The sequence below is a fragment of the Trichoderma camerunense genome, assembly GCF_050948025.1.
Source record: "Trichoderma camerunense strain CBS 138272 chromosome Unknown V8C40scaffold_11, whole genome shotgun sequence".
Classification (NCBI taxonomy): domain Eukaryota; kingdom Fungi; phylum Ascomycota; class Sordariomycetes; order Hypocreales; family Hypocreaceae; genus Trichoderma; species Trichoderma camerunense.
The window spans coordinates 214069-240734 of record NW_028145359.1 but is presented as its reverse complement, the minus strand read 5'-3'; the positions used below and the strand labels follow the sequence as shown (position 1 = coordinate 240734).

At 47.1% G+C, this 26666-nt stretch overlaps 10 protein-coding genes and 2 non-coding genes across 12 annotated transcripts; 9 read left to right on the top strand and 3 right to left on the bottom strand.

The window, feature by feature from the left end:
* Nucleotides 1-261: 261 nt before the first annotated feature.
* V8C40DRAFT_247634 (MFS general substrate transporter) lies at nucleotides 262-2251 on the top strand. The gene is made up of 2 exons (XM_083216375.1): nucleotides 262-1640; nucleotides 1699-2251. Exons 1-2 carry the CDS (start codon nucleotides 408-410, stop codon nucleotides 1864-1866), a joined length of 1401 nt encoding a protein of 466 aa, XP_083071944.1. The 5' UTR covers nucleotides 262-407; the 3' UTR covers nucleotides 1867-2251.
* On the top strand, nucleotides 2065-3454 carry V8C40DRAFT_33048 (uncharacterized protein). Its single transcript, XM_083222844.1, has one exon. The coding sequence runs from the start codon at nucleotides 2263-2265 to the stop codon at nucleotides 3304-3306; it is 1044 nt and encodes a 347-aa protein (XP_083071943.1). The 5' UTR covers nucleotides 2065-2262; the 3' UTR covers nucleotides 3307-3454.
* Nucleotides 3455-3563: 109 nt separating this feature from the next.
* Nucleotides 3564-3662, top strand: V8C40DRAFT_t136. Its single transcript has one exon. It is a non-coding gene; the product is annotated as a tRNA-Lys (tRNA).
* Nucleotides 3663-3891: 229 nt separating this feature from the next.
* V8C40DRAFT_247629 (uncharacterized protein) lies at nucleotides 3892-5770 on the bottom strand. Its single transcript, XM_083216374.1, has one exon. The coding sequence runs from the start codon at nucleotides 5114-5116 to the stop codon at nucleotides 4313-4315; it is 804 nt and encodes a 267-aa protein (XP_083071942.1). The 5' UTR covers nucleotides 5117-5770; the 3' UTR covers nucleotides 3892-4312.
* Nucleotides 5771-6557: 787 nt separating this feature from the next.
* On the top strand, nucleotides 6558-10917 carry V8C40DRAFT_247626 (DUF3433 domain-containing protein). Its single transcript, XM_083216373.1, has 4 exons — nucleotides 6558-6757; nucleotides 6817-7146; nucleotides 7203-7420; nucleotides 7486-10917. Exons 1-4 carry the CDS (start codon nucleotides 6628-6630, stop codon nucleotides 10798-10800), a joined length of 3993 nt encoding a protein of 1330 aa, XP_083071941.1. The 5' UTR covers nucleotides 6558-6627; the 3' UTR covers nucleotides 10801-10917.
* Nucleotides 10918-11081: 164 nt separating this feature from the next.
* On the top strand, nucleotides 11082-12082 carry V8C40DRAFT_32989 (CAP domain-containing protein). Its single transcript, XM_083222843.1, has one exon. It carries the CDS (start codon nucleotides 11304-11306, stop codon nucleotides 11964-11966), a length of 663 nt encoding a protein of 220 aa, XP_083071940.1. The 5' UTR covers nucleotides 11082-11303; the 3' UTR covers nucleotides 11967-12082.
* An 833-nt stretch (nucleotides 12083-12915) lies between these two features.
* On the top strand, nucleotides 12916-14691 carry V8C40DRAFT_279990 (MFS transporter; the record flags this gene model as incomplete). Its single annotated transcript, XM_083221325.1, has 2 exons — nucleotides 12916-13338; nucleotides 13402-14691. The coding sequence occupies 2 exons, from the start codon at nucleotides 12916-12918 to the stop codon at nucleotides 14575-14577; spliced, it is 1599 nt and encodes a 532-aa protein (XP_083071939.1). The 3' UTR covers nucleotides 14578-14691.
* Nucleotides 14692-14848: 157 nt separating this feature from the next.
* V8C40DRAFT_279986 (Zn(II)2Cys6 transcription factor) lies at nucleotides 14849-17370 on the bottom strand (the record flags this gene model as incomplete). Its single annotated transcript, XM_083221324.1, has 6 exons — nucleotides 14849-14954; nucleotides 15038-16396; nucleotides 16448-16479; nucleotides 16540-16738; nucleotides 16813-17209; nucleotides 17273-17370. 6 exons carry the CDS (start codon nucleotides 17368-17370, stop codon nucleotides 14904-14906), a joined length of 2136 nt encoding a protein of 711 aa, XP_083071938.1. The 3' UTR covers nucleotides 14849-14903.
* A 2210-nt stretch (nucleotides 17371-19580) lies between these two features.
* Nucleotides 19581-19991, top strand: V8C40DRAFT_279983 (uncharacterized protein; the record flags this gene model as incomplete). Its single annotated transcript, XM_083221323.1, has 2 exons — nucleotides 19581-19879; nucleotides 19947-19991. Exons 1-2 carry the CDS (start codon nucleotides 19643-19645, stop codon nucleotides 19989-19991), a joined length of 282 nt encoding a protein of 93 aa, XP_083071937.1. The 5' UTR covers nucleotides 19581-19642.
* An 887-nt stretch (nucleotides 19992-20878) lies between these two features.
* On the top strand, nucleotides 20879-20952 carry V8C40DRAFT_t137. The gene has a single exon. It is a non-coding gene; the product is annotated as a tRNA-Asn (tRNA).
* Nucleotides 20953-21918: 966 nt separating this feature from the next.
* Nucleotides 21919-23963, bottom strand: V8C40DRAFT_247618 (GPCR, PTH11-type). The gene is made up of 4 exons (XM_083216372.1): nucleotides 23134-23963; nucleotides 23032-23068; nucleotides 22513-22957; nucleotides 21919-22447 (listed from the first exon to the last, which is right to left on the bottom strand). Exons 1-4 carry the CDS (start codon nucleotides 23383-23385, stop codon nucleotides 21940-21942), a joined length of 1242 nt encoding a protein of 413 aa, XP_083071936.1. The 5' UTR covers nucleotides 23386-23963; the 3' UTR covers nucleotides 21919-21939.
* Nucleotides 23964-24799: 836 nt separating this feature from the next.
* Nucleotides 24800-26661, top strand: V8C40DRAFT_275351 (GMC family oxidoreductase; the record flags this gene model as incomplete). The annotated part of the gene is made up of 3 exons (XM_083220698.1): nucleotides 24800-25073; nucleotides 25223-26405; nucleotides 26460-26661. 3 exons carry the CDS (start codon nucleotides 24800-24802, stop codon nucleotides 26659-26661), a joined length of 1659 nt encoding a protein of 552 aa, XP_083071935.1.
* Between the last annotated feature and the right edge of the window lie 5 nt (nucleotides 26662-26666).

Genomic DNA, 26666 nt, shown 5'->3' with positions numbered 1-26666 from the left:
GTCGAACACATATAGAGCGGCGAGCGTTGTTAGTCAGCAGCCTTCGCAAACATTGAATATTGAACTTTTCTAAAGCTCGTTCATGATTCGATAGATTCTTTGATATGTTGGATACTCAATCTATATTGGCTATGCTGGCTGGAACCGCAAGATTGATAAGCTTCATCTCAGCCTTAGTTTGAGATCCACCATGGAGTAAGACAGCATCGAAGGGTTCCACAGATCGCCCTAACAGGTCGAAAATCTCCACATATGTCAAAGAGAAGGCGCAAGCAAAGGCGTCGTCAACTGTAGACAGAATACAATGAACATTATATAAAGATGTCTTCATATAAACACAGTTGGCGGTGGTTCCATGGTTCGATACATCTTTAGTGGTCACCATCGAGCCATATTACCTGTACTCAATGTCTCGAACTACCCAGATTACTTCCCTCGGCAGGGACCATGATATGGAGAGGTCGGTAACAACTTCAATCCAGCTTCAGCCGCTCCCACAAAGCGAGATTCAGCAGCGCGATATACACCGCCATGAAGCTTCTGATGGGGAGCTGCTGGAAATAGATCCGGTACTGGAAGCCTCTCGCGCTGCAGACAATGATGTTCCGGATGGTGGTTACGCCTGGGTCGTTATTTTCGCCTCCGCCATTGTCTGTTTTTGGTTCACCGGCAATGGCAACTATACTTGGGGTGTCATACAAAATGCTCTTCTTGAGCAGAAGCTAGCATCAGCAGCTACGTTATCCTTCATTGGATCTCTCTCCCCTACCATTATGGCTGCCTTGGCCATTATCAATGCCCGCGTGATCCGTTGGCTCGGTATCCGCGTGAGCGCCATACTCGGAATTGTCCTCCTTGGAGTCGCCCAATTAACGAGTGGATTTTCCACGCATAGTGTGGCTGGACAATTTATTACACGCGGCGTTGGGGTCGGCCTCGGCATGAGTTTGTGCTTCATGGTGACCTCAACAATCCCAGCGCAATATTTCAGCCGGAAGCGCGGCCTTGCTAACGGGATCGTCTCCGCTGGCGGCGGTCTGGGGGCAGCTGTCCTCAGCTATGTTCTAGATGCCTTAATCCAAAGATTTGGCGTTCAATGGGCATATAGGATTGTAGGAATCATGACTTTGGTCACCGGGCTTCCTGCCGCCTGGATCATGAAAGAGCGCACAACTCTCCCCAGAGTCAGCTTTATTGAGTGGCGATTGTTCAAGGACCTGAAATTCGTATTGATCTTCGTTGCAGGAGCTATTGCAACTTTCCCGCTTCTTGTACCGGCCTTCTTTCTCCCATTTTATAGCACTTCCATTAAGCTGCCTTCAAGCACTGGTGCTGCTCTCCTGTCTGGTTACAACTTTTCGTCGGCCGTCGGCCGTATCCTCGGCGGCTTCTGCTCAGATAACCTGGGGCCTCTGAACACGCTCATTATCTCATTAATTCTCAGCGCCGTAAGCATGCTTGCACTATGGCCGGCTTCCACCACTTTAATACCACTGGCCTTTTTCGCCATAATTAATGGGGCCTCCAATGGTATGTATTTTGCTACAGTGCCGACTGCTGTGGGCAATATTTTTGGATCTGCCAGGGTGTCTGTTGCTTTGGGCATGATTGTAACTGGCTGGGGAGCAGGTTATCTGATGGTTAGTAATTCCAGTCCAGTAACTGTATTGAAGTCTGAAGCTGATATGCGAATCACAGGGAGCCCCAATCGCGGGTTATATATTGGACGAGCATGGAGGATCGGATGCTGGTCTCAAGGCATTTCGACCAGCCATGTTCTACGCCGGTTCGCTCGCTATGGGAGCAACTGGCTTTCTTATACTTATGAGGTCTCGGATAAGCTCATCGCTTTTAGCCAAGCTCTAAAACTGTTATGGTAATTTTCAGTACGTATTCAGGAAGGGATAGAAAAGAGCATTTAATGACAGCAAATAATGCAGTGATTGAAGAAAGCTAGAGATGACCCGCAAGTATCGTTTGAGAGACTCAAGTCTCCAGGTTCCCCCAATTGTCCGCCATTAAAATGCCACTGTTATCTAGCCTTTGACTTTGACTTTATCTTCTTTAAGTTAAATGGTAAAGAGAACTGCGTAGCATATTAGTCTACCATCTATACCTTAAAAATACCCATACATGTAAGTAGGCCTGCCTCTCAGTCCAAGCTCAGCATCCATACCCCACCTTTTCACATTATTCACTGCGCCATACTCCTTATATATTCCCCAGCGATTCAAAGAAAGTTGGTTGCGGTCATCACAAAACATGTCGGAAACCATGAATAAGAGTCCGCACTGGGACGTTGCCCTCTGGGAGACACATGAAACACAAGACGATTGCACGCTCGTCATCAGAACTGACAATGGGCGTGCCTTTTACTGCCAAATCTCGCCATCACGGTTCCATCAATCACCCGCCATTAAAGATCAATATTTCAGGTGTCTCAATTTATTACGCTCGGGTGATGAGGAAGATGACTTCTATATGGAAGATGCGTGCGACTGGCTTTCGAAGCCCTTTAAGCCTCTCATTGCGCGTCTGGCGCCTTGCACGCTAAAACGTCCAGGAGATGAGCTACCGACATTGGCCGAATATCTCTTTCCTCCACATTTCGTGTGCTCGCTGTCTGCTACAGATGAGAAACTAGAAACATTTGAGATGGATTCTAAGAATCTTGATTGGGGCAGTCCTGTCATATTTGTGAAGCAAGATTTCTTGGACGACCTAGACCGTTGGACACAATCTTATCACCCAAATGAAGTAGCGATATGCTATGATAATCCACGAGATGTTCTCATCAAACCCCCAAAGCGTGTAGTGGTCAGTGGTAAAGATGGCAGCCGGATTGAATGCTTCTTCAAGCGGTTTGACACCTCATTTGATCCGAAGCATGCGAAAACGGAGCTTGACACTCACAAAAGAATTGCCCAAGCGCATTTACCCCCTCCTCCCAAGACATTTGTCTGTCAGCTACATGGTGTTGTCCGGGATGGAAACCAATTGGCTGGCATGCTATTTACTTGGATCAACACTAAAGGCGTGCTGTCAAAAGCCAAAGCCGACCGGAGTACAGTTCAGCTGAAAACACGTTGGGCAACGCAGATCAAGGATACCCTAGAGATGCTTCACCATCGAAACATCATCTGGGGCGACGCCAAAGCTGAGAATATCTTGATTGACATGGACGATAATGCATGGATTGTTGATTTTGGGGGGAGTTATACTGTGGGATGGGTTGATGAAGACAAAGCAGGGACATTAGAAGGTGACGCGCAAGGTTTGGCTCGGATTATTGATATCCTCTCTTAATGTACATGAGACAATTTTTGAAGACGACTTGAAGTTGCCACGAATCTTGCGTTCTTGGTGAGCAATATGTTGAAAGATAGGGCCATAGTCAACAATATGCCAACCTATCAGGTTGAAGCTGCATAGAGAATTCTACACATCTTTGAATCTCTAGGGAAAAGCCTCATAATGTAAAAAAAGATCAAGTGCATCCAACGAGCCGCCTGAGCTCAACCGGCAGTTGGTGATTGGTTCAAAAGACCAAATCACATGACTTGGCCCGGTTAGCTCAATCGGTAGAGCGTGAGACTCTTATGAGTGACACGTTCTGATGTTGCGATATCTCAAGGTTGCGGGTTCGACCCCCGCATTGGGCTTTTCCTATAAATAATACACCGGTTGAGATATCAGGCGGTACTTCTTTTTTTGCCTTTTTCTTTCTTTATTACTAGCTCTTTTGTCTTTTCTTCGTTCTTTTTTCTTCAAGTTTAGGGTAAAAGAAGGGAGTCACGTATCTTGGAAGCATCCCTCTGTATCCAGCAGCGAAACGATCAACGCAGAGTTCTAAATAGTTAGATGGTCGTAAGGCTTTGAAACAATTCATACTGTCGTACTATTCTGATTTATTGCATCTTTTTACTACCTAGGTACTTTCATTCATTTGTGAATACCTTACAATACAGCACGGCTTCTACCCAAAGCTCCTCTTACACTAGCATACAGCCACATATTTTCCCTTGTCCAACCAACCAATTCAGGTGTGTCCCAATTCCATAATCCACGCCCTATCGTATCTGCGTTGTCGCAGCCCTGTAGCAAAATGAGTAAACGCCGAAGCCCTTCCGTTCCTAATAATACATGGTGTACCGTCGTGATTCCTCTGCGCCAAGTTTCCTGCCTGACTAGTGTTCGCCTTCCCATTTGGCCAACACTTTCCATGTTCCAACTTCCCTTCATTACTTAGACATTAAAAATTGATGATTTACAGCATCCAGGCTGTGAGGTAGATAAAAGAAAGGTATTCATATCATATAAGCGTTAGTGTCGTGAAAGTGATGGCGATAACCATTGTGATGCAGGCCCTAGTGAGCCCGAATTCTGAAGCTTTGCTGCTGGCGACAAAGTCAAATGGGCTTCCACCACCGCTGCCTGGCTGAGTATTGGGCCTGCGTGTTGGCTTCGAATTCTCCTCACTTGTGGACGTGGGTTGCTGGTCATTCGTCGTTTGAGAAGTCGCAGCGTTGGTGGCTTCGGTTGTAGACTCGCTCGTTGAGCTAGGTATTGTCACTGATGTGAGGGTGGTAGGTATCGCACTTGTAACTGCTGTTGTAACTGTTGTAGAAGGGACAGAAGATGTTGTCGTCGTTATTGGCTGGCTAGTTGTGCTTGTTGTGCTGGTTGTACTAGTTGTCTCCTTAGATTGTGATGATGTTTGAGGCGGTGGCGGAGTGTTTGTTGGAGGAGGAGTGGGCGTTGATGCGGTGCTCTTTAGTGGCGCGTCCTTTTTGCAGAGAGCGTCAAGTATATGACCTCCCTTGACCTCCACGAGAAGAGAATTTGAGGCAGCGTTGATGTTGGTACAAAACCCTTGCACAGAAAACTGTACCGCTTGCAATCCTGCGATGCAGCCTTCAGAGCACGTCGCGCCGCTGCCGAAATCGCTGGGGCTGCATCCTCGAATGGGTAGATTGTAGGCGTAGAGGCATTGGACAGATACCGACGAAGTCAGGCTTTGGAAGTTGGACAGAGACAAGGAATTTGCTGAAGCTGCCCCTGCCAGGAAGACGAGGCTGGCGAGGCTAGGCCGCTGCACCGTATGTTTTCTCGCCATGGAGGTATGATTCGGGCGGGTGTGGTTGTAGATGGTAGAAATTGTAGTTTAGTCGCTGTCGTCGTGTGTGGAAGAAGGAATACCGCTGAGACCGCCCTCTCCGAGTATTAACTGCTTTAACAAAGGGAGGGAAAATGTCCCAAACGGCAGTATATGGGAAATACGGATCATCAAGTAGCATTCCAGCTTGAGGCCCTGCTGTCATGGGAAACGACCGGATCGCTGGATCAGCGTGTTCACCGTTGCAGCGCGATGCGAAACACGGCTTGTCTCAGACTTTCAATATGACGCCAGCCACGCACGATAGCAAGAGCGATTGGCGCCCTTGTAACCGTTTATCGGACGAACTTCCCGCATCTGTCAGCATTGTCGTTTCTCGAATCACTTTTGACATGTTTCAATCAGGGGCTCATGTTCGGGCAAGCGCGTGGCAGACAGGGTGCCTATGACGAGTCTAAGATGGAGATGGAGATGACGATGGTGACACAGATGGGGTACGGGGCGGGTGGACGGGTACATGTACTTTGGAGAGCACAGTGTTTCTACCCCGGGACAGAGGTATTCAATACAAATGCAAAATTATTGAGATACAGTCTGGAACAGAGAAAGAGTGCTGCGAAACGAATTAGTATTGCTTGATTAGATTACGTGTACATATGTTCCTTTTTTCTGCAATAAGTTGGTACTAAATGTAGTTTTTACGTGGATAAAAAAGCATGCTCTCTTTCCTTTGCTTTCTTGTGAGAAACATGCATGTATTTAGGAGCCAAGAGGAATCAAGAGGTCTCGATTCTAATCTCCTTTTCAAGTGTGAAGACGCTTGCATGCGATTGGCCTGCAGTCGTTGACCAACTAAACAAAGTCTGACCATGTTGGATCGGAAGGGCGTGAGCCTCCCGTTAAGCGTTCTCACTAAGTTAGCCTGATCCTGCGCTCCCGCCGAACACAACATTTCTTACTCATCTCACACAATCGCATCATGGGACTTTCAACTGAAGGTAATGAGAAGATGCTATCGTCAACCTTGATAAATGACCGTTTCAAGGCAAACGTCGACAATCTCCAAAACCACGTTTGCCCCGGCTCTCATCAATGCGAAACGAAACTCAAGGGCGACTGAAACATGCTATAGATTGCTTAGCCAAAGCGAGAATGGTCCAGGTACCGCCACATATTTCTCACGCGATGCCCGCCATCCCGCCTGTCCACCCGCTTGAGCTGAACTGGAGTTAGTCACGTCTTTCGGTAAATATAGCGCCTGTTCTGCCAATCAGAGCCCAATTCAGTCCAGCAAAACCGGTACTGGTGCAAGCTGCATCTCGCAGGAACACACCAAGGATGCGAATCCCAGGCTCGGTACGGCAGACAAGGGCCGCCAGGCAGAAGGCGAAAATGCATGAACGGCTTCTCATTCTTGTGATCGAAGATAGAATTTCTTTCTTCTTCAATCTCCGCGTTCTACAGCCTCCATGAAATGAAGCCTTCGTGACGCTTCTGCGAAATCGACAAATATGTCCCACCCCGACGGATTTGCAGACCCGGGGCTGCCAGGATTAAAACCCCCGCGTCAGGGCGCGTATCACCAGCTCGTGTCCCTAAGGAGAAAACCCGTGCCGGCGAGAGCGGGGCCATATCACCAGAGTGTGTTTCCTGTCCTGGATTTGACACGACGTAGACGGGGCTTGGCTGACGGGGCTTAGCTGCGCAAAACGACGAGCAAGCAGAGATCGAGGATGAAGAAGAGGCTCTATCAGTTCCAACGCTTTACGGGTCTCATGAGGGCATAGTGGCAAGCAGTGCAGGCTTCGATCAGCCTTCGCTGGCGCCTCCTCCCAAATGGCCGCGGAATTCTCATTCGGCTCTCTGGGCGCCGATATGGCTCAGCAAGGTCACTCTCATCGCCTTTGCCATTACATTCCTATTAATGTTGCTGGCCACTGCTTTGCTCTTCCACTTTTCTGAAATTCACAACGGAATTAGCGTTCAGCGGGAGGCAAACCACTACGCCTGGAAGTATGGCCCAACTGCGGGTAAGTCACTGTAGATGGCATCTTTCTTTTCGAGTGCTGATCATAGGTTCATCTAGTTCTTGTGGTGGTGGGAGCCTTGTGGCGGCAAGTTGACTTTGCAAACAAGATCTTGATGCCTTGGGAAGAGCTGAGAACGGGGCCTTCGTCGGCGGACAAGACATTACTCCTGGACTACATCTCCCCACTGCTTCCCGTTAGTCTGTGGACGGCTATCAAGAATCGACATTGGGCTGTTGCGTTCTCTCTAATTGGCCAACTGCTAATACTAGGCACTGTTCGTCTTTCCTCACGCTTTTCCTCCTCTGTTGTCCTTTCAGCTATATACTAATGCTATGCTAGACTATTTCTTCGACAGGTCTACTCATTCTAGAGCCAACTCAAATGTCCAAAGGCGACCAAAAGTTCGAACTATCGTCACAATTTCAGCTAAACCAATCTGTTGATCCCCGAGTGGCCGGGTATGTCGGCCCAGGTCCCGCACAGACTTACTACGGCATAAACTTCTATGGGCTGCGCTATCCGGCCGGCACGGCACAAGACTTTATCGTCCCCGAGTTTCAAGTTCCATCGATGGCCGCTACTAATCTTGAATATACAATGAATACGGACGGCCTCAAGGTCAACTATGACTGCGAACTCCTTCCTCTTACTAATGGCTCAACGGCGTATATGCCATGGCGAAGCATAATGGCGCCATTCATTGTTGCCAATGTCACTACCAAAGATTGCAACATCAAGGGGGTTACTCTGGCTGAAGGCCCCGATCACGGCTATTATCATAACCCAAACGCGACGCAGAACTATCAGGCTCAGTTCGCCGTCTACCCTTGCAACTATGACTTCGATTTCAGTAAAGAATATATTCCCCAAGGCAATGTATCCTTGGAATTACAAGTATATAATATCAGCAGAGATTTGCGTATGTTCATGTCCGTGGTTGATGTCCGCATTTCGGCGCGCGATCAGTCTCCTGAGTACATGTACCTCCACAAAGTCACATCTGCTCTTTGCAAACCATCCTATGAGGTCGGCCATTTTGATGTCGGCGTCCCAAATGCCGTCAACGGATCTGCTCATGCTCGTTTCTCATCACCAGCTAATACCCTAAATGCTGTAAAGAATTTTACTCAGGGATCACTCGCCTTGGGCGTTGTGACTTCGAACAATGCTTGGGAACTGAGCAACGGAGGAGTTGACTACGTTATTTCAGCGACTGTACCGACATTTTTTCAACTCTTGTCAAAGAAAGCTGGAGTGGAATCTATCGGAAGTTTTATGGATCCACATCTTCTTGTCAATACAGCATCTGATGTATTCAAGGGAATTGGGACTCAGGTTTTGAGCCAAGTCCTCGTCCAGCCGGCGAATCGTACTGCCACCGGAAGCATCACCTACGTGGAGCAGAGGTTGCACGTTAAAGGTCTTTCGACCGGCTTCATGTGTAGCTTTCTCGGACTGTTGGCCATCTTGTCTGTGGGAATGATATTTGCTCGGCCAGCCTTTACGGCTCCAGACCGTCCAGGGTCGGCTCTCTCGATGGCTACGTTGCTCATCTCAAGCTTTCATCTCAACAGAATCTTGTCACCGATGGGTGCTTTGAGCAACGAGATGCTACAACAGCGCCTTGCGGAATACCAATTCCGAACAGCTAATGTTTCTGATAACGGCGCGTTTGTCTCTATCGAGCCAATTCAGCGGAATGAAGGACAAACCATAAGCCATCTTCTTGAAAAGGTTCAAGGCACGGTACCGTCATGGAGGCCCATGGCTAGTACGATCTGGTTCCTTGCTCTTGCGATATGTTTGCCACTGCTCGTCATTGCGTCTCTGGAGATTGTTCAACATTTTTCAGACATAAATAATGGATTTATGAGCATCGGTCAATCAAGTTCACTTGCGTTTGCTACCTACATCCCTTCGGCTGTCGCCCTAGGAGTGGCTGGTCTCTATAGCGCAATGGAAATGATGGTAGCAATTTTTGCTCCCTATGCCCCTCTCAAGCGTGGAAGAGCCAATGCAGAGAGAACCATTACATTGAATCTTGTTGGCCAGCTGCTTCCTCGTGCCTTTTATTTATCGCTCAAAACAAAGAATTTCGCGGTAGCTATTGCGCTGTTTGGCACCTTAGTTGGAAGTTTTCTGTCCATTATTGTGTCAGGTCTGTATAGCGCAACTAGTGTCTCAATTGTCCAGAATATTACACTTTACCAAAACGACACATTCAATTTTAACAACGTGGATCTTTCCCTGGATGATAATGAGGCCACTGCTATTGACAATTTAGTCGAATATCTCGGCTTGAATAGTACGAAGTGGAGTACAGGAGACCTCGTCTTTAATGTACTCAATCAAGACGCCATCCCAACGACGAAGTCGAGCGACAACATACCATTGACGGTTAATATACCTGCCGTAAGGCCGTCGCTAAACTGTACCTCAATACCGAACGATGATAGAAAAGTGACGATACTTAACCAGGACGACTCGGGGATGTTCGTAATGCCTGGGCAAAGCAACCCCGTGACTCCCTACGATGGGTATGTTTGGGTCGGATTGAATACAACGATGAGATATGCCGACTGGTGTGAGACTGCGCCCAAAGGAACGAAAAAAGAGGAGCCATGGATGCAATACTTTATGCTTCCCAACGATACAAGCATGGCATACGTCGGCAAGGGCTCGATCATTGCATGGAGCAACGGCCTTGTTTATGGAGATGGGATGTTGGATACAAACCCGTCGTCTGGATCAGCGGGTAATGGAGTTCAGATAACAGACAATGGATGTCCGACATTTGCCGTCACATTTGGCCTTATGAAAGTGAAGAAATCCGGCAAGGGAGCCAAGGCCAAGATCACCGGTTTCGAGCAAGATCTCGCCACTCTTGTCTGTTATCAGAACATTGAGCAGGTCATGACGAATGTCACACTACAGCTTCCCCAGTTCAACTTCGATTCCACTCAACCGCCAACAACAGATGAGAGTACTGCGAAGTTCTTAAAGAGCAATCGCAGTAGTGAGAGGTTCCCTTTTTTGCCAAACGCGTGGCTGAATGGTCTAAGTGCTCCTCTGTTTAACCAGACGGTTCCTGGTCCGAATAATACCGATCCGATAAATAACCACTTAGACACCTTCATTGAAGCTCTGGTTCTAAGTAAGAATGGTCGACCAGCGAATGAGCTCGCAGGCGCTAAGAACATCGAGAACCTCAAGAATGCTACGCAGCGGTTCTACAGCGTGTACATGGCTCAAGCTATATCTCTAAACATGCGCGACAACAGTACCGCCGGCGGTGAGGGCTCTCTACCTACATATGATGGCGTGGTGACCACAACTGGTCATCGGCGGCTGCAGCAGAATCGCGGACCCAAGATTGCGCTCCAGGTTGTTCTCGGAGTCATGGTTGCGTGCGGCATCGCAACGAGATTGCTTTTACCGGTGCGAGATGTATTGCCGCATAATCCCTGCTCGATTGCTGGGACGGCAACGTTGATGGCAGGCGGAGAAGTGGTGTCTCAGCTGGCTGATCAAGCTATAATATCTAGTAGACATCTGAGTGTAAAAAGCCTGCCGGTGGATGGACTGTATAGTTTGAAGTGGTGGCGGGATGAAAAGGGCGGAGAGCGATATGGCATTGATCTGGAGCCCAGATAATACAGCAGCTAGACCAGTATCGCTGGCGTGCAGGTCTTGAACTATTAATGAACATTGATCTTATATAAATAGTTATGCAATAATCACAGAGAACTAAAATACAAACTTTTAAACAAACGATTGTTCTTCCTTTCACCCATGGATCATCTTGAAAGCAGATTAAGCGCGATGTTCGCAAATGATTGGCCGCTGCGCGGTGTTTCATCCTTTGGGCGGCGCTTAGACTCAGTGCATGCAGACAAATCAAGTGGTGGATGAAAGAGGCAAAACAGGCAGGGGCAGAAATCAGGCTGTCTTTAAAAACGAGGCGAAATGCTTGAGCTGAGAATTTTAGCTCACTTATGTTTCCCTCGGCGTTGTTTCCTTCTCTTTGCTACTTTTAAATTGTGCTACATTTTGGGCTCTGTTTTCGGTGGTGCTTGCATGCGTGTTTGCTTTTAGTCAATGCGCGTCTTCCATTCAAGGGCGCTTACACAAAACCACAAAGACTTCCTATAATCATCATGAGACTACTTCTATTCATATATACGCTTATTACTTTCATCAAATTCTCTTCCTCCACGGTCGTCGTCACAATCACCGCCGCCCCAGCCATCCCCTCTGGCGAACCATCCTATTCCAACCCTACATCTTTTACTTCTGCGATTCTTAGCTCGACTAATACCTACCGCCGCGAATACAACGCCACTTCATTATACTGGAATACCACTTTAGAGAAGTTCGCTACTGCATATCTTCAATCGGATACAACCTGCCGTTTCGCCCATTCAGGCGGTCCATACGGCGAGAACATCGCAATTGGATACGCGAACGCGACAGCGACGGTAGAGGCTTGGGGTAATGAGGACGAAAAATACAATTTCGACCATCCTGGTTTCACGGAAGAGACGGGACATTTTTCTCAGCTGGTCTGGAAAGCAACGAGGGGTGTTGGGTGCGGGAGGAAGTTGTGTGGTACGAGAGGCTGGTTCGTGGTGTGTGAGTATTGGCCGAGGGGGAATGTAGGGGGCCAATATGGGGAAGAAGTCAACAGAAAACTTGGAGGATCGGGAGGAGGGACGAGACTGAGCGGTGCTGTTGTTGCTGCTATTGCAGTAGTAGTGAGTTTGCTGCAGTGCTGTGTAGTGGTTGTGGTATTTTGGTGGTTTGGGACTATGATGATGTGACTGGGGACATTCTGATGTTGGGGTACTGTGCATGGGTTTTCATTAAAGTATTTATTTTGTTTAGGCATTTGGTTAACAGCATTAGAGACTAAGGCATAAAGTAATGTTCATAATCGACTTCCCGTTACTGTCCGTTGATACTGTCCGTTGATGGCATGCTACATCTGGTGATAGTTCACATGAATCACTAAAGAAGAGCTATCAATAAATTGGTAGGCATCAACTTGAATAAACCGTATGGATGTTTAGCTTTCATCAACATCTGACTGGTTACTTCATAAATTTGATCTCCATCAGCGTTTCTGCCAGTACTGAGAAAGTTTAGGCGAGCCAATGCTAGCGAACTCGATTTTTTCCAAGGTGAACCAAAAAGAAGGCTACACATGAGCATTGCGGCATCTCAAATCGGTTTGCTGTAGTATACTCTCCTCCACTTGTATTTGTGTATTTTTCGTGCTTTTCCACCTTGTCAGAATTACGTACCTGTTTACACACACATATCCAATGGGCTGCCATCGAGTCAATCAAACAAGTAATACCCTTCAGCTAAAGCCGCTAATGGAGAAGTTCTATTTCTATTAGGGCCTCGCGGTCTAATCTCTAAATGAGTACCTTAAAAGAGAAGACAAGCGTGCTGGCAATACTATTATCGCTGGAATATTGACACTTCTGCTTGCAGATGTAGGCTACTAGGCAGGATGCGGGGCCCTCGTGAAATCCGACATTTGCGACAAAACCGAGATGTGCGATCAAGGCCGCAATAGTTTGTAATTCTAGACATTTTACAAATCGAATTCGTATATGAGCTCGGAAATCAATTGATAAAAGGACACAATGCATAAAAACTCAGGAGCTCGCTCAAAAATGAAGAAGCGTTGGATCTCTTATTGTCTACATCTCCGCGCGCTGTCTCCGCTGGACTACTAGTAGTCAAGGTTGGCCCTCCAGGATGTCGCAACTTCATTTAAAAGAAAGTGATACTTTCAACGATGATGTGGGAAGAAACAGCGACGATTCAAAGCCCATCAATGCGAATACGCTATTCGATAGCAGCTCGGAACCGATGGCAGACATTGAGAAATCCGCCGCAGAGGATACTCATGCTACGAATACAGACAAGCATCGATTTCCAGAAACAAATCTCAGCGAAGGCATCGTTGGCTGGGATGGGCAAGATGACCCTGAGAACCCCCAAAACTTTCCCTCAAGTCGCAAATGGGGGTTGTTGGCGTTGATGGCTGGCATCACTTTCGTCTCGCCGCTCGCGTCAAGTATGCTGTCGCCCGCTATTGGATACGTCGGAGCCGACTTCGGGGTCTCCAACGAGGCTATACTTTCCCTTACCGTGAGCATCTATTTGCTGGGCTACTCAGTAAGTATCGCCACACCAAAACATTCCAAGACCAGTATACACATATACTGATTCAATATGTAGTTTGGCCCCCTCTTACTAGCGCCCTTAAGCGAGATCTACGGTCGTCGAATAGTCCTTAGTTGTGCAAACTGGTTTTTTGTTATATGGCAGATTGGATGTGCCAAAGCCCCGAATATTGCAAGTCTGATTGTGTTCCGGCTGCTCTGTGGTGTGGGTGGTTCTGGCTGTTTGACTCTAGGAGCCGGCGTGATCGCCGACCTGTTCCCCATTGAGAGCCGAGGCTTTGCAACGTCTCTCTGGAGTATGGGGCCTTTGCTAGGCCCTGTTGTCGGACCAATTTGTGGAGGATTCATTAGCGAGACTGTGGGCTGGCGTTGGGTGTTTTGGATTCTCCTGATAGTTGGAGGGATCACCTCCGCTGGCATTGAGATGCTCAATCGCGAGACTTACGCCCCTGTTCTCATTGAATGGAAAAGTAGGCGCCTCGCAAAGGAGCTTGGAAGAGACGATCTCCACAGTGTTTATACAAGGGCTGGAGCCGATGGGTCAATTTTGTCAAAGCTAAGAACAGGTATGGTACGACCGATTCTGTTGTTCTGCAAATCTCCCATCGTCTTTCTCCTTTCAACATATCTGGCTCTTGAGTATGGACTGCTCTATCTCTTCTTCACTACAATTCCTTCCGTGTTCAAAGACAAGTATGGCTTCTCAACCGGGTTATCGGGTTTGGCCTATCTGGGAATTGGCATCGGCTTCATGGGTGGATTGGTATTGACGGCCCTCACCAACGATCGGATCATGGCAAAAATGGCGCAGCGCAACGGCGGAAAATTTGAACCGGAGATGAGGCTGCCCATGATGATTTTCTACGCCGCAATTTGTCCCATCAGCTTCTTCTGGTACGGTTGGACGACCGATAAAGGTGTTCATTGGATTGTCCCAATCATCGGCATGGTACCGTTTGGCTTCGGTTTGATGGGCTTATACCTTCCCATTCAGACATATATCATCGACTCATACCCGGCTCATGCGGCATCAGGCAGTGCTGCCCTCGTCGCCTCTCGATCTCTATTAGGCGCTCTGCTACCACTTGCCGGCCCAAGGCTCTTCGCATCACTCGGCCTGGGATGGGGAAATTCCTTGCTAGGCTTCATTTCACTGGCATTCATTCCCGTTCCCATTTTATTCTCCAGATACGGAAGAGCCATCCGGGAGAGATATCCAGTGCATCTCTAAAGTGACTGCATTTTGCGAACCGATGGGCTGCGAGGCCATGCGCCAAATTAGAGGAGTTGCTTAATCTCCATGTAAGTCACAACTCCAAGGTCTAATCGAAGGGGCTGCCGAATGTCTGTCTGTTGGATGAGATACTTAATTACCTATATATAGCCATTTTTCTACCCTTTTTACAAAAGCTTCTACTTAGGTGCACTGATACTGAATTATAGAGCAGCGAGATATTCATGATGTTTGTATTTCAATTATGTATTTACAATCATCTTCTATGGATCCATTCTAGTCGGCTTGCTGGGCTTTCAAAATCTCTCAGTTATCTTATAAGCTCAATCATATATTCTGGTCTCAAGGAGATGCATCTCGTGATCCCAAAGAGTCTATGATTCAATTGTTAGCTGGTTTATTATGTCGTCATTATGCAAATTGAACATTCAAATTCAAGCTGTGAAGAATTGCTTACCCAGTCAAATAAATCTTCCATCGTATCAATGCTAAGCAGCTCATAGATGGCATTTTGTGAAGAGGGGAACTCAGCTTCCACATCGTGTGTAGGACAAGGTTCTTGAAGCATTACGTCTGAGCTATAGAACTTCATTTGCTTAGATGAACTGGCCTCATCCAAACTTCGATTTTGCTTGCAGATTCCCAGTCGACGTAACATCACGACCAGAATCTTCGTAGCTGCATCAAACTCGAAAGAGATTCTTGGCGCGCTTTTCCAGCTTGCATATAAGCTTTTCAGTAGCTGAACCAAGCGATCAGAGTCCACAGGACTTGTTGATCCCTCTGCTTCTCTCCGATACACTAGCTCTAGGCATACTACCATTGCAGCAGTGAGCCCGTCAGAAACACAGCGAGAAGCTTGGAACCAAATTTTATGGCGGTTCGAAGTTTTACGCGAATATACCTGGAAGATCTCGTTTTCTAATTCCAGTATTCTTTCTGCTGCAGAAACGCACGTCTCTCGAAAAGACGGCGTTTGGAAGTCCATGGTTCTCTTCGTCAAGAATGGCCGATGTAAGACACAACATGTGCGCTGATATGTCATCTCCAGATTAGATCTCCAAATGGCCATTTTCTCATCTCTAATGGACGACCCAGTTGATGCAATACGAAGGACCGTAGGGATACTATCTCTGATAGCATTCAATTGTTCGCATAGACTGGCGACTTTCTGAGGCTGAGATGCAAGATCAGGCGTTAAATCCGCAATATCAGCAGCCATGGACAATATCGCGTTCATCTTTTCCATATAAATAATCCTGTTGCAAGCCCTAGTCGCGATGCGAGGTGATGGCAGCTCTAGAGTGTAGGGGTCAAAGTCTTCATCCAGCAAATTCCGAGGGCGTTTCGCATCTCCCAGTCCGCTGGGAACCACCCGAGGCAGCCCAGTCTCGTATGCTACGACACAATCCGTCACCAAAAGTGTGAGCCAAGCTCTTCGGCGCATTTCTGCCTCGAAAATGGTTATCTGGCTATGGATTTGAGTGTCACGATGATACCCACTCACAATGGCCAGCCGCGACACTAATCCCAGCAGAACAGAGACATCGGTTTTCAGATTATCAGTCCGTTCGTATTCCATTCCCAGATACACAACAGCTGCCTCAACCTTGTATTTTCCAGGAATGGCCATATCGGATTTCGCCAAGAAAGCTGCGCTCTGGATACGGTAAAACTCAAAATCGCTTGGCAGACTCAAGCCTGCGACATTGGAGTCGGTGGTGTGATCCATCCATATACTGCAGCATAGAATCCCGTAAAGCAGAGACAGCCAGGCCGGGGGAAAGCTTTCAGGATTTTCCCAGAATTCCAAATACTGCCAATGGTTAGCAAGGCTGAGATTATACCTACGCAGCAAGATCAATACCTCTTGTTTAAAGGTTGGAGCGTGTATAGTAACTATTCATGCTTGTAATTAGTTGAATCAATTTTTTTTATCGTAGCTGGGAGTGACCTTACTCAGGAATGGTTCCATAGAGTCCAGACAGCGGTACACAAGCGCATCAGCGGTTTCTCGCGGTGGCAATTTTCCGAGGTGCTCCATGAATAGCGTGTCTTTGAAAAAGCCTGTGAGTAACGCTGGGCCTTGGCAAGTTCTTTGTTGCTTATTCCCGATACCATCTTCAACATTGATGTTACACCTCCCAAGCTCAGCAGTCTACAGACGAGTTAGATAATTCTAGGATTTGAGATGGCGAGTAAATGGATCCTCATTCACAAGACGTAACTGACAGCGTCATTCATGATGGCCGACCAATGACTTGCATTTGTGAAAAGCGTATCGTTATTTATCGGTCGTGACGCATCATACAAAGAAGTCGAATCAAGCGAAGGCTTTGAACCCACTCGATAGGATACTGAATCGGAGCCATTGCGCAGCGTCCTCGGACAAGGCAACTCAGGACCTCGCGATTCGGGCCCAGATGAAGTTTTCTTTGATAATTTATCTTCCAAATGCCGGAGTCGTCCGTCAAAGGAACGTAAACGGTCGTCAAACAACAGGCGCTCGTTAATTATTGAACTGCCTGTAATATTCGCTGGGGCCGGCCATTCACGGCCGTAGGTGCAAGATGCTTCCCGATGTCGTTTCACGCACGTTGCGCAGGGCTTTCTCCGGTCGCATTTCAACCTTGAGTAGTTTAACAGCGTGTTCAAAAAAGATGTAATGGGGAACAGAAAGGCTGTTTCATACTTGTCTTTTCTACAGGTATTGCAAGACAGGAGCACTCGTGGCTTTTGGTGTCTTCTTTTCCGAAGCTGCTGGGAACGCTGCGATGATTGAGGGTCCATTGGTTACAAGGTACAATACTTTCATGTAACATCCGGTTATAAGTGTCTAATTTTATTATTGTTTTATTCTTGCCAAGAGCCAGTTTCCCTCATTGTACTACAAGTGGTTATAATCTCTACATCCAAGAGCCTTATTGGACTATCGGAAATCTCGGAGATCTCGGGTTTGGCTAGTATTTGTCACTGTGCCACGGTGCGTCATTGGGCTTACATGAATAGACAGCGACATACTAAAATTTCCACGCGTACAGTAATACCTAGACAGAGGATCACCTCAAATGAGCATGGTATGAGTACGGCGACAGAAAGTCACCTAATTTTACTTTATTTCAGCGCAATTGGTCGACACTTTCCAAGCATATCTACAAGCGAGGTACACATGTAGCGTTATAATAAGTAACACAATAGTAAAAAAACGAGCAAAACATCAAGCTCAGCCCAACGAAATCAACGCTTCGAGTTTGCCGTTTCGTATCATCGCGAGATTCCACGTAACTCATCGCTGCATAACGAAGCATTAGAAAAAAATTTGTTACACAAAGGCTTAGACCGCTACACTGTGAACCTCTACCGAACTTGCAGAAAAGATAGCTCAGGCTCTGGGTAATGAGAGGAGTGTAGGCCGAGCTAAAAACGTTATTTAGTTCAGATTCCCTTTGTGTTTGAAAAGGTACAGTAGCGAGTACCGGGATGTATCCAGGGCATATCCATAAAATGCGCCTACGAACACGCTTCTTGCTCGCGCTGCTGGACACGTTGACTCATTCTTAGGAACGGCCGGGGGCGCACGGTAAGGGTTTTTACGTGTCGAGATGGATTCATCCATGCAATGAGCTACCATCGTTGTATATGTTGGGGCATTGGAAAATGAGGGTTGGGGATCGAGAAGCCTGTAGATTAAACACGTACGGCTCCGCCTCCAAGTCATTTCATACATACCCTAGTACATCATGAAAAATATTTTCATGGTCTTAGGCATACTAATACCTTGGACTACTGCCGAAAGCATATCTCGTTTGTGCTAACCTATTCTGCTTTACTGGAACATCTGTTTTGAAGAAACCATTACAATATCAGTATCAACTCGTCAGTTAATTGATGCTCACCAACATTGAGTATTATACGTCGTTCAGAACGAGATTATAGATCTGGAGATCGCATTGCTCGAGGGGGAAGAGATTGATCAGCATTGCTACATATAGCTACATGTTGGCGACTATCAAATTGAAGCAGAGGTATAGCTTCCCAACGAAGCATAAGTTAGTAGAATATTACATCTAGTTATGGAAGCTCGTTGCTTAGTTCTATTGTATACTGTCGATCATGGAATTAACTTCTCCATGTTGCGTCTTGGTCATACTGTGCGGGCGATCGGCCGGTTACTCTCACCGTTTCCGCGGCTTACTTGGCTCGCCTAATTGGAAGTTATCACAAATGACTTGAATCTGGCCGCGACTCCCACGAATAGCAGCTCAAGCAGCTAATTAGATATTTGGTTAAGTAACTTGAATACATCGTAGCTCGGTAGTTTTGAGTTTATCCCCTGCATCAGTGTCTTATATGAAGAAGCTTAATGAATGTCGATCACTACACTAGGAATTAGTCAGTGTCGATCACCGCGCTAGGGGCCTGTGGTTGAATAGATTGAAAGTTCAAGAAATAATTTACTGGTACTGCGATCAGGAAGGTCAATTGAAGCTCCAGGTCAGAGAGTGGAAGAATATCGCCATGATTATCAGGGGCATGTCTTATCAAATCTTTGCAATATAGCCGAATGGTTGACTACAATCAGCTTGCCGATCTGTTGTAAATAAATATCCACGGTGTATTTCGGAGATGTTTTACACAAACAAACAATTTTATAACGACTATAGGTTAGTGAATACGAGATTCATGTAAGCTACAGGCGTGAATTATAGGGTGACTGGACTTAACTCATGCATGAGTTGCAAGCAACGGCAATAATAACCGTTGGGATTATATCATTTCTCAAGCTACCCCTGCTAGAGTTTGAGCTTCAATCCGTGATCGCCAAATAATCCATCCGATTCAGGTGGCTAGGACAAAGTATAACATCATAAAGTTCTATAGCCCCTGTCCTCGTTGGAGTTTCGGTTGAGATCCAAGAGATTCTTGGGCACAGTCCAAGATATAAAACGCAGCAATATTCCTACGATTCCCAACACATCATCCCATCAACTTCTACCAGTCTTTACTTCATAACCCAGTTACCACTGTCCCAGTCTCAGTTTATTATTTCTGTTTTAACAATATGAAGTACGCTACTGCTCTCCTTGCCCTGGCTGCCACTGCCATCGCCGTGCCTACCGCTGGTGGCAACAAAGATAATGGCAGTGGTAAAGACAACAACGGTGGAGAGAGTACCTGCAACACCAATCAGGTTGCAGTTTGCTGCAATGGCCTTCTGGGAGGCATACTCTGTAATATTGGTATCCTCGGAAACAGCTGCAGCAGCGGCTCATACTGCTGTGATTCCAGTGCAGAACAGGTGAGCTATATCTTGACTTATCTCAAATCCCCCTGAGCCACCACTAATCAGAAACTACGATATCTAGGGTGGCCTTATCAGCCTGAACCTTCTCAACTGTGTTGCTCTTTAATCGGGAATTGCCTAGCAAGGGGTCTATTTGACCCGACTTTTATGGTCAACATAACGATATCATCTTTATCGACTTACACCAAAATTGATGGGATTCAACATCTATCTAGATGTCTCAACTGGAGATTTAAGTTCCCTTCGCTACGCTCATTTAGATAACTTGGATAGCTAGTTGCTAGCAAAGTATTCAATCGCTTTTGGTATTAAATATCAACTGTAGCTGTGAAAAGTGATTCTTCTGAGTCTCGATAATCGTCGTATTTCCCATATAGAGTAACACAGCTCGTCAAACAATGCTAAATTATGATACACCCGTGACTCTAGTTTGGGCTAAACATTTCACTCATAGTACCCCAAGCCTATACAATGGACACCAAAATTAGTTGCCGCCGTGCCTAATAGAACTAGCAGGCTAATACCGACGATGCTGTTAAGAATAGCTGGAGGATTATAACGTTTTCAAGGTGCTATATAGCACACAAGTCTGAATGCGGATTGGAGGGTAGAGTAGTGAAGAGAAGTAATCTGATCCAGCAGCAGAATACACTACATGGTGGAAACCCTCCACTCCCCTCTGTAGCCAAGGATAGAATACCATCGCAATTCGCACACTATACAAGTCTAGGTAGCTCCCTGTGCTACTAGTATCCTACGAGGCTGAATTGGATGAGAAGACTTCCCATAAGGTTTATTGTCAGCGCTCCAGTTTAGTAGAGTACTGAAAGGCATTCATAGATACCAGATATTTGTTCAATTTGCTCATAAGAGAGAGGAAAAGAGAGAACCACTGAAGAACCAAGCCCCCTTCTGTCTTATTCAATCTGCTTTCGCGATTAGGCAATTGAACTTAAGACAATTTGTGTCGTTATCGACAACACATGAAGCTTATCCTCTGTGGCGCAATTGGCTAGCGCGTCTGACTGTTAATCAGGAGGTTGGAAGTTCGAGCCTTCCCGGAGGAGACTAGCATCTTTTTTTGTCTCTTTTGACATTTTTTCTCCCATTTAGAGTAGATATTGTGGCATAATAATTCAGCAATATTAAACCATTATACACCTTGTGATATAAACGCTTGCAAACAAGGGATAGACTCTACTTTTGCATATTGCAAGCTCACTCTGGGCGTCAATGCGTCAGCAACAATGGCAGGTGGTAATGCCAAGAAGAAAAGTAGGAAAATATTAAATGAAGGATCACACGCAGCCGAGAGTATGCATTAAATCCCACCCTACATGTCTTGGTAATTGTAACATGTGGCAATGTTCCAAAACCGAAGGCAAGAGATGATAGACGCAGAGCTATTGCCGATATGCCGAGTCTCCTACAAAGCAACGAAGCCGGCAAACATGAGCGTTCTACTTAATTGGACGTTCTGTTGCTAGCATATGATCTATCAATTTATTAAGATTGTGCTGGGTTGCCATGGTTGCTTCCTAGCTGACAGGAACGGTTTCTGAGATGTATCAAATCACGTAATATGTAATGACTGACATTTCTGCCCTGGTCGTTCAACAGAGCAAGGCTACGGAGGAAGCGAATATAATAGTGCTTTCATTACATTCAACCTGAAACACTAACTCGTGGATAGTATGGTGGATGCAATTAAGAAAGCTGAGGAGGAATTAACCAACTGCAAATGATGAGTGCTGCAGCGGCATCGAAGTCACCCGAGCAGCGCTCTATGTACAAGGGCCTGATGATGGGTGTCCCGATCAATTGGGGTACTGACTCACAAGAACACAATGATCCACTCTCCACTGACTCAATCTGGGGTGTCTTGACCAACAGCATCAGCTACCAACAGCATCAGCTGGGAAAATGATACTTACAAAAAGGGCAACTCACCCGACAGCTGGACTTCCCTGTACGAGTCCGTCGTTGTAGGATGCCATTCTTCTACATGTGAGTCCCAATGTGGAAGTCTCTTGCTCATTTTAAATACGATTTTATTATTCCCGAGATATCTCTGTAGATTGAATCTTGAGGATTCTCCCTGCTGGTACTGTATTTACCTTGTCAATATTGCTATTATTTACATCCGGGCTTGCTGCATATGCTGACTGCCCCTTGTCCGCGTGCATTACGTCAAGTTCCCATCTCAGATTCTCCTCACTCTCTGTAATCCGTTCAAAGTCCTTTCCCCTTCCTGATGCCAGTCTCGAACGGTTATGAAGATTCTTTCGCAGCCCTGTATTTGCAGAGTCACCGGATATCAATCTATTGACAGGTGCGGAACCGTTTCGGGGCGTTTCGCGCGAGGAATTGCCAATGGAGAGCGAAAGCCACCGGCCTACGGTACGGTCAAGTACCGGACGGAGGAGAGGCGCAGAGCAAACCATATTGGCGACGCACAGTTGAATAACGCCGATGATGGTAAGGGGAATAGACGAGAACGAAATATCCGTGAAGTCAAGGTTGAAGACGAAGTATAGGCGGATCGCTGTGAATACGACAGTTCTGATCGATCTGTCAGTCCAACCAAAATATTACACCAAAATAGGTATCATTAATCGAAGACTTACATGAGACCAAATCCGAACACGCACATCAGGGCTACCTTGTACGGTTTCCTCATCTGTAGGTTTGCAACTAATCTGAGCGGCAGGATTATGATAGCCAGATCGGTCACAATATCGACAATGCTGACTGCAGCAAAGGCATATGTCTGATTGCCACAGTGGCCTCGTGCAGTTGGATCCCAGTTCATGGTGATGGGCCGGCAGATCAAGATACCAGTAAGTATAGTTTGAGCCATCCAGGCGACATTGAGGCTTAGTATCATATATGCGATCCATGCATAGTTCTGTGTAAAAAAGATGCGCTTCAACATGCATACGAGGCTGTTCTTGGTGAAGCCCAGAGCGAGGGCATACAGCACCTGTGCGGCGAAGGTCGTTTGCGAGAATCGTTTAACTTGAATGGGCTGGAGCTCGCGAAGATGGTAGCCGCCGCCACCAATAACAACCACTATAGCATGTCTATCAGCATCATAGTCGTAGAGTACAGACTTATTAGAGGGTGTATAAGAAGTGCCAACTTACTGCAGATGTAATTGATACCAACGCCCCAAAACACAAGCTGTTTTGACCGGCTTGGTCAATCATTGATTCAGGGTCCAAGCATTTGCCATTGAGGGAACTTACAAGACCAAGATAACAGAGAATATCCTCCAAGAGAAACGGCGAGATGCCTCTAAGCCGTCGAGTCCAAACCCTCAAGCCCGTCCATCCAGTCGCAATCAGAGGCATCAATACACTGACGATCAATACACCGACCCCCGCGCTTGTGATGGGCGGGAACTCGGCCTCAACAATCTGCGCCGGTACCGCGACCGCTGCAGCAGCGACATCCCCACTGCGCTCGTCGCGAAACCATGGAGTCTGCTGGTGTAACATTAATGTATGTTGTTGGTTGTGCAGAGCTCAGGTCCGGATCTGCGTCAAGCATTCGGCGGACAAAAGAAAGCAGTTGATTGCCTATATGTGAACTTGAGTGCACGCATATGCATAGTCGGTTAAGATGGGAATATTCGTCAGCGGTTTGTTGATAACTGTTGTAATATTTATTGCGAAGACTACATGTACCTGTATGCCCCCCGATTCATGCGTAATTCATCCGGGTCAGCAACCAACAGGTTCCTGTTGGTGCGACCAACCGGTTATGTTGCATGTACTGCAGAATCTGCAGGTGGCCGGATTTTCTCATTTCAAGGGAGAATTGCAACCCAACCAACACCCCGAGGCTGACGGGACTCCCGGAGAAGAACCAACAACAGCTGAGAATTCTTCGGCGGAATCCATGTCCTGTGAGAAATTGGGTTGCTGTACAAGGAAACTGTGCAGAAATTACCCAATTCGGTAGGCAATTCGGTCGCACTAATTTAACGAGCCGGGAACTAGGCCGATCTCCAAGCTGGTCTTTGCGCTTTAAATTTGGTGAGTTTGCGTGGCAAGACGGAAAGCCGCCGAATGGCAGACCACGTTTTGACAGCATTAACCTCGTCGATATGCTCGCCGGCTCAACTCGATGGCCGGGGTGAAGCGAGGTCCATACGATCATCATGGGGGGTTTCATTGCCAATAGTGCAAAATCGCGCAACAACCTTGAAGAACACCCCAGTTTTACGGCCACTCATGCCCAAAACAGCGGTCTTACTAGGGGGTTGCAGATGGAGGCTGACGTGCTGACACTGGCTTCAGGTACTTTGCAGATGCGGAAGCCGATCCCTGCTTCCTATGCTTGAACACTAAAGATGGCACCATCTATCCCTGTTTGTCTGTTGGTTCACTGAAGCTGAATCCTTCCCAAACACTTGGCTTAGAAGTACTCGGAGTAACATCGATCATACGAATGGAGCGTTGGGTGATAATTATAATAATCCGGCTGGATGCCTTTGTGGCTGAAACTCTGAAACCTTGTCTGTATCGAAAGAAGGAAGCCTCTTTCACATCGATCGACCAGTTCCAGGACTCAGATTTGAAAGAAAGATTCCCGTTCAGGGTCCAAGAAAGGAGCTCCGCTAGTGTTTCTGGAACAAGCTAGCTGGCCCGCAGAAGCCAGCCTCCCCCGGATAGTTCGCAGGACTCTATCGAATTTTGTCGAAATTGACAAAGGAGTCATATTGGTTGTTGGTTGTGTTAGTTGCCGGGTTCCTGGAAACCTGAGACTGCTAAGGATCCGATATTCCGGTCGCCTGCATCAGGTAGATTTTGCGATTCTTCTTATAATTAGCTTGTTTTACCTTCTCGTGTGAAGATGACGGAGCAGAGTAGCACTCCTTTCCATACATCGGCAGAGGAAGCGTCCGCCATGCTTTGGGATTACATTTTCGTTGGAGGTGGCCTCTCGGCCTCGGTTGTTTCTAGCCGTCTCCATCACCTCGACCCAGCACTCAAGATCCTCGTCATTGAAGCTGGAGGCAACGCCAACAATGACCCCAGCGTAGTTTACCCCAACTCTACAAACCTCATTGGAGGGGAGTATGATTGGAAGTATGAGACGATTCCGCAAGTGAATCTGGACAATCGCCAGGTATCTCTGCCATGCGGTAAAGCTCTTGGAGGTGGCACTGTCATCAACTCAGGTAAACAAGAATTTCCCCTCTAATATATACACTGGCGACTCTACGTGAAAATGATGCAACTTGGCTGCGTTGCCGTCAGAGGAGAGCGTACCGATCAGAGAACACCTTTCTGCTGCAATTGAAGACTGTCAACTAACGTGAGTTCCTAGGTGGTTGGATTCGTGGTGATAAGTTTGACTTCGACCTGTGGGGTGATACAGTTGGCGACCATCGCTGGTCTTATGCTGGTCTGCTCCCCTATATGAAGTTGACCGAGACTGCTCCTGCTCCTGTCAAAAACGCTGCTGAGCATGGTACAGATGGTCCTATGCTCATCCAGAGCATTGAATCGACTCACCGAGAATTCCCTCTGCGCAACAAGACCCTTGAATCATGGCAAGAGGTCGGCGTCCATCCGCTCCCTAACAACGATGGCAACGCCGGCAACCCCCTTGGTATTGGCGATCTCTTCGAGAACAAAAACCAGGGTCGCCGTGAGATAGCCGATAATGTCTTCAAGTTGACCGGCATAACTGTTCTCACGGAAACTCTAGTTTCCAAGGTTCTTCTAAGCACTCCCAAATCGCATAACCAAGCGCCTGAAGCCACTGGAGTTCAGCTCGCCAACGGCACCAAGATTCAAGGCAAAGAGATTATCCTCGCCGCCGGCGCTATCCGAACTGCTCAGCTCCTCATGCTCTCTGGAATTGGGCCTTCTGATGAGTTGCACAAGTTTAAAATTCCCGTCGTTCTGAACCAGCCTGAAGTTGGCAAGAATTTTGCGGACCACGGTCTTTTCGGAGCACTTTGGGCTCTGAAAGATCCCTCCGCTGGATATGCCATTGGATCTGCTAACCCGCTCTTCAATGAGCCTCAATATGGCTACGGCACTCCAGCTGATTTCCTCGTCTCCACCGGCATCACCGACAAAGCTGGACTGGCTGCTGCTATTGAGAAGGATGAGGGCAAGAAACCTGATCCCAAGAAGCACCCACTGCTGAAGCAGGACCGCACTTTCAACGAGCATGTATTCCAGTATGCCGGTACTGCAGACGGCTCCGCTGTCACCTTTGCTCTGATCAATCTCTTGCCCACATCTAGGGGCAGCGTCACTCTCAAATCCGCCAACATCAATGATGTGCCCAACATTGATCCCAACTACCACGCGACTGAGGTTGACAAGTTTGTTGCCCGCGAGGGTATTCGTCTGCAAATCGCATTTGCCAACTCCAACCGTACCGTTATTGGTCGTGATATTATTGCTGGCGAGCTTGGCGCTCCAGGTTTCAATGAGACATTCACTACAGCGTCAACAGATGCTTACATTGATGCCCGTATTGCTGCTGGGCTTGGGTAAGTACAGAATACATGCCCTATCCCGTACTACAGAATCTAACAGTTTGACAGATCTACATTCCACCCCATGGGAACTGCAGCTATGGGCAAGGTGGTTGACACCAACCTTAAAGTTAAGGGCATCAACAAGCTTCGTATTGTTGATACCTCTGTTTTCCCTGTTGTCATTACAGCCCATCTTCAAGTTGCCACATATGCAACAGCATACCAGGCAGCTGATATTATTTATAATAGTCTTAAGTGTTCCAAATAGATTAC

Bases quoted from the DNA above. Each gene is read 5' to 3' on its own strand.
- V8C40DRAFT_247634 (XM_083216375.1), top strand. From the start codon at position 408: ATGTCTCGAACTACCCAGATTACTTCCCTCGGCAGGGACCATGATATG. The intron at 1,641-1,698 runs GTTAGTAATTCC...TGCGAATCACAG, and splicing joins GGGGAGCAGGTTATCTGATG to GGAGCCCCAATCGCGGGTTA.
- V8C40DRAFT_33048 (XM_083222844.1), top strand. From the start codon at position 2,263: ATGTCGGAAACCATGAATAAGAGTCCGCACTGGGACGTTGCCCTCTGG.
- V8C40DRAFT_247629 (XM_083216374.1), bottom strand. From the start codon at position 5,116: ATGGCGAGAAAACATACGGTGCAGCGGCCTAGCCTCGCCAGCCTCGTC.
- V8C40DRAFT_247626 (XM_083216373.1), top strand. From the start codon at position 6,628: ATGTCCCACCCCGACGGATTTGCAGACCCGGGGCTGCCAGGATTAAAA. The intron at 6,758-6,816 runs GTGTGTTTCCTG...GACGGGGCTTAG, and splicing joins AGCGGGGCCATATCACCAGA to CTGCGCAAAACGACGAGCAA. The intron at 7,147-7,202 runs GTAAGTCACTGT...AGGTTCATCTAG, and splicing joins GAAGTATGGCCCAACTGCGG to TTCTTGTGGTGGTGGGAGCC.
- V8C40DRAFT_32989 (XM_083222843.1), top strand. From the start codon at position 11,304: ATGAGACTACTTCTATTCATATATACGCTTATTACTTTCATCAAATTC.
- V8C40DRAFT_247618 (XM_083216372.1), bottom strand. From the start codon at position 23,385: ATGTTACACCAGCAGACTCCATGGTTTCGCGACGAGCGCAGTGGGGAT. The intron at 23,069-23,133 runs GTAAGTTCCCTC...CGGTCAAAACAG, and splicing joins TTCTCTGTTATCTTGGTCTT to CTTGTGTTTTGGGGCGTTGG. The intron at 22,448-22,512 runs GTAAGTCTTCGA...CAGATCGATCAG, and splicing joins GTGTTCGGATTTGGTCTCAT to AACTGTCGTATTCACAGCGA.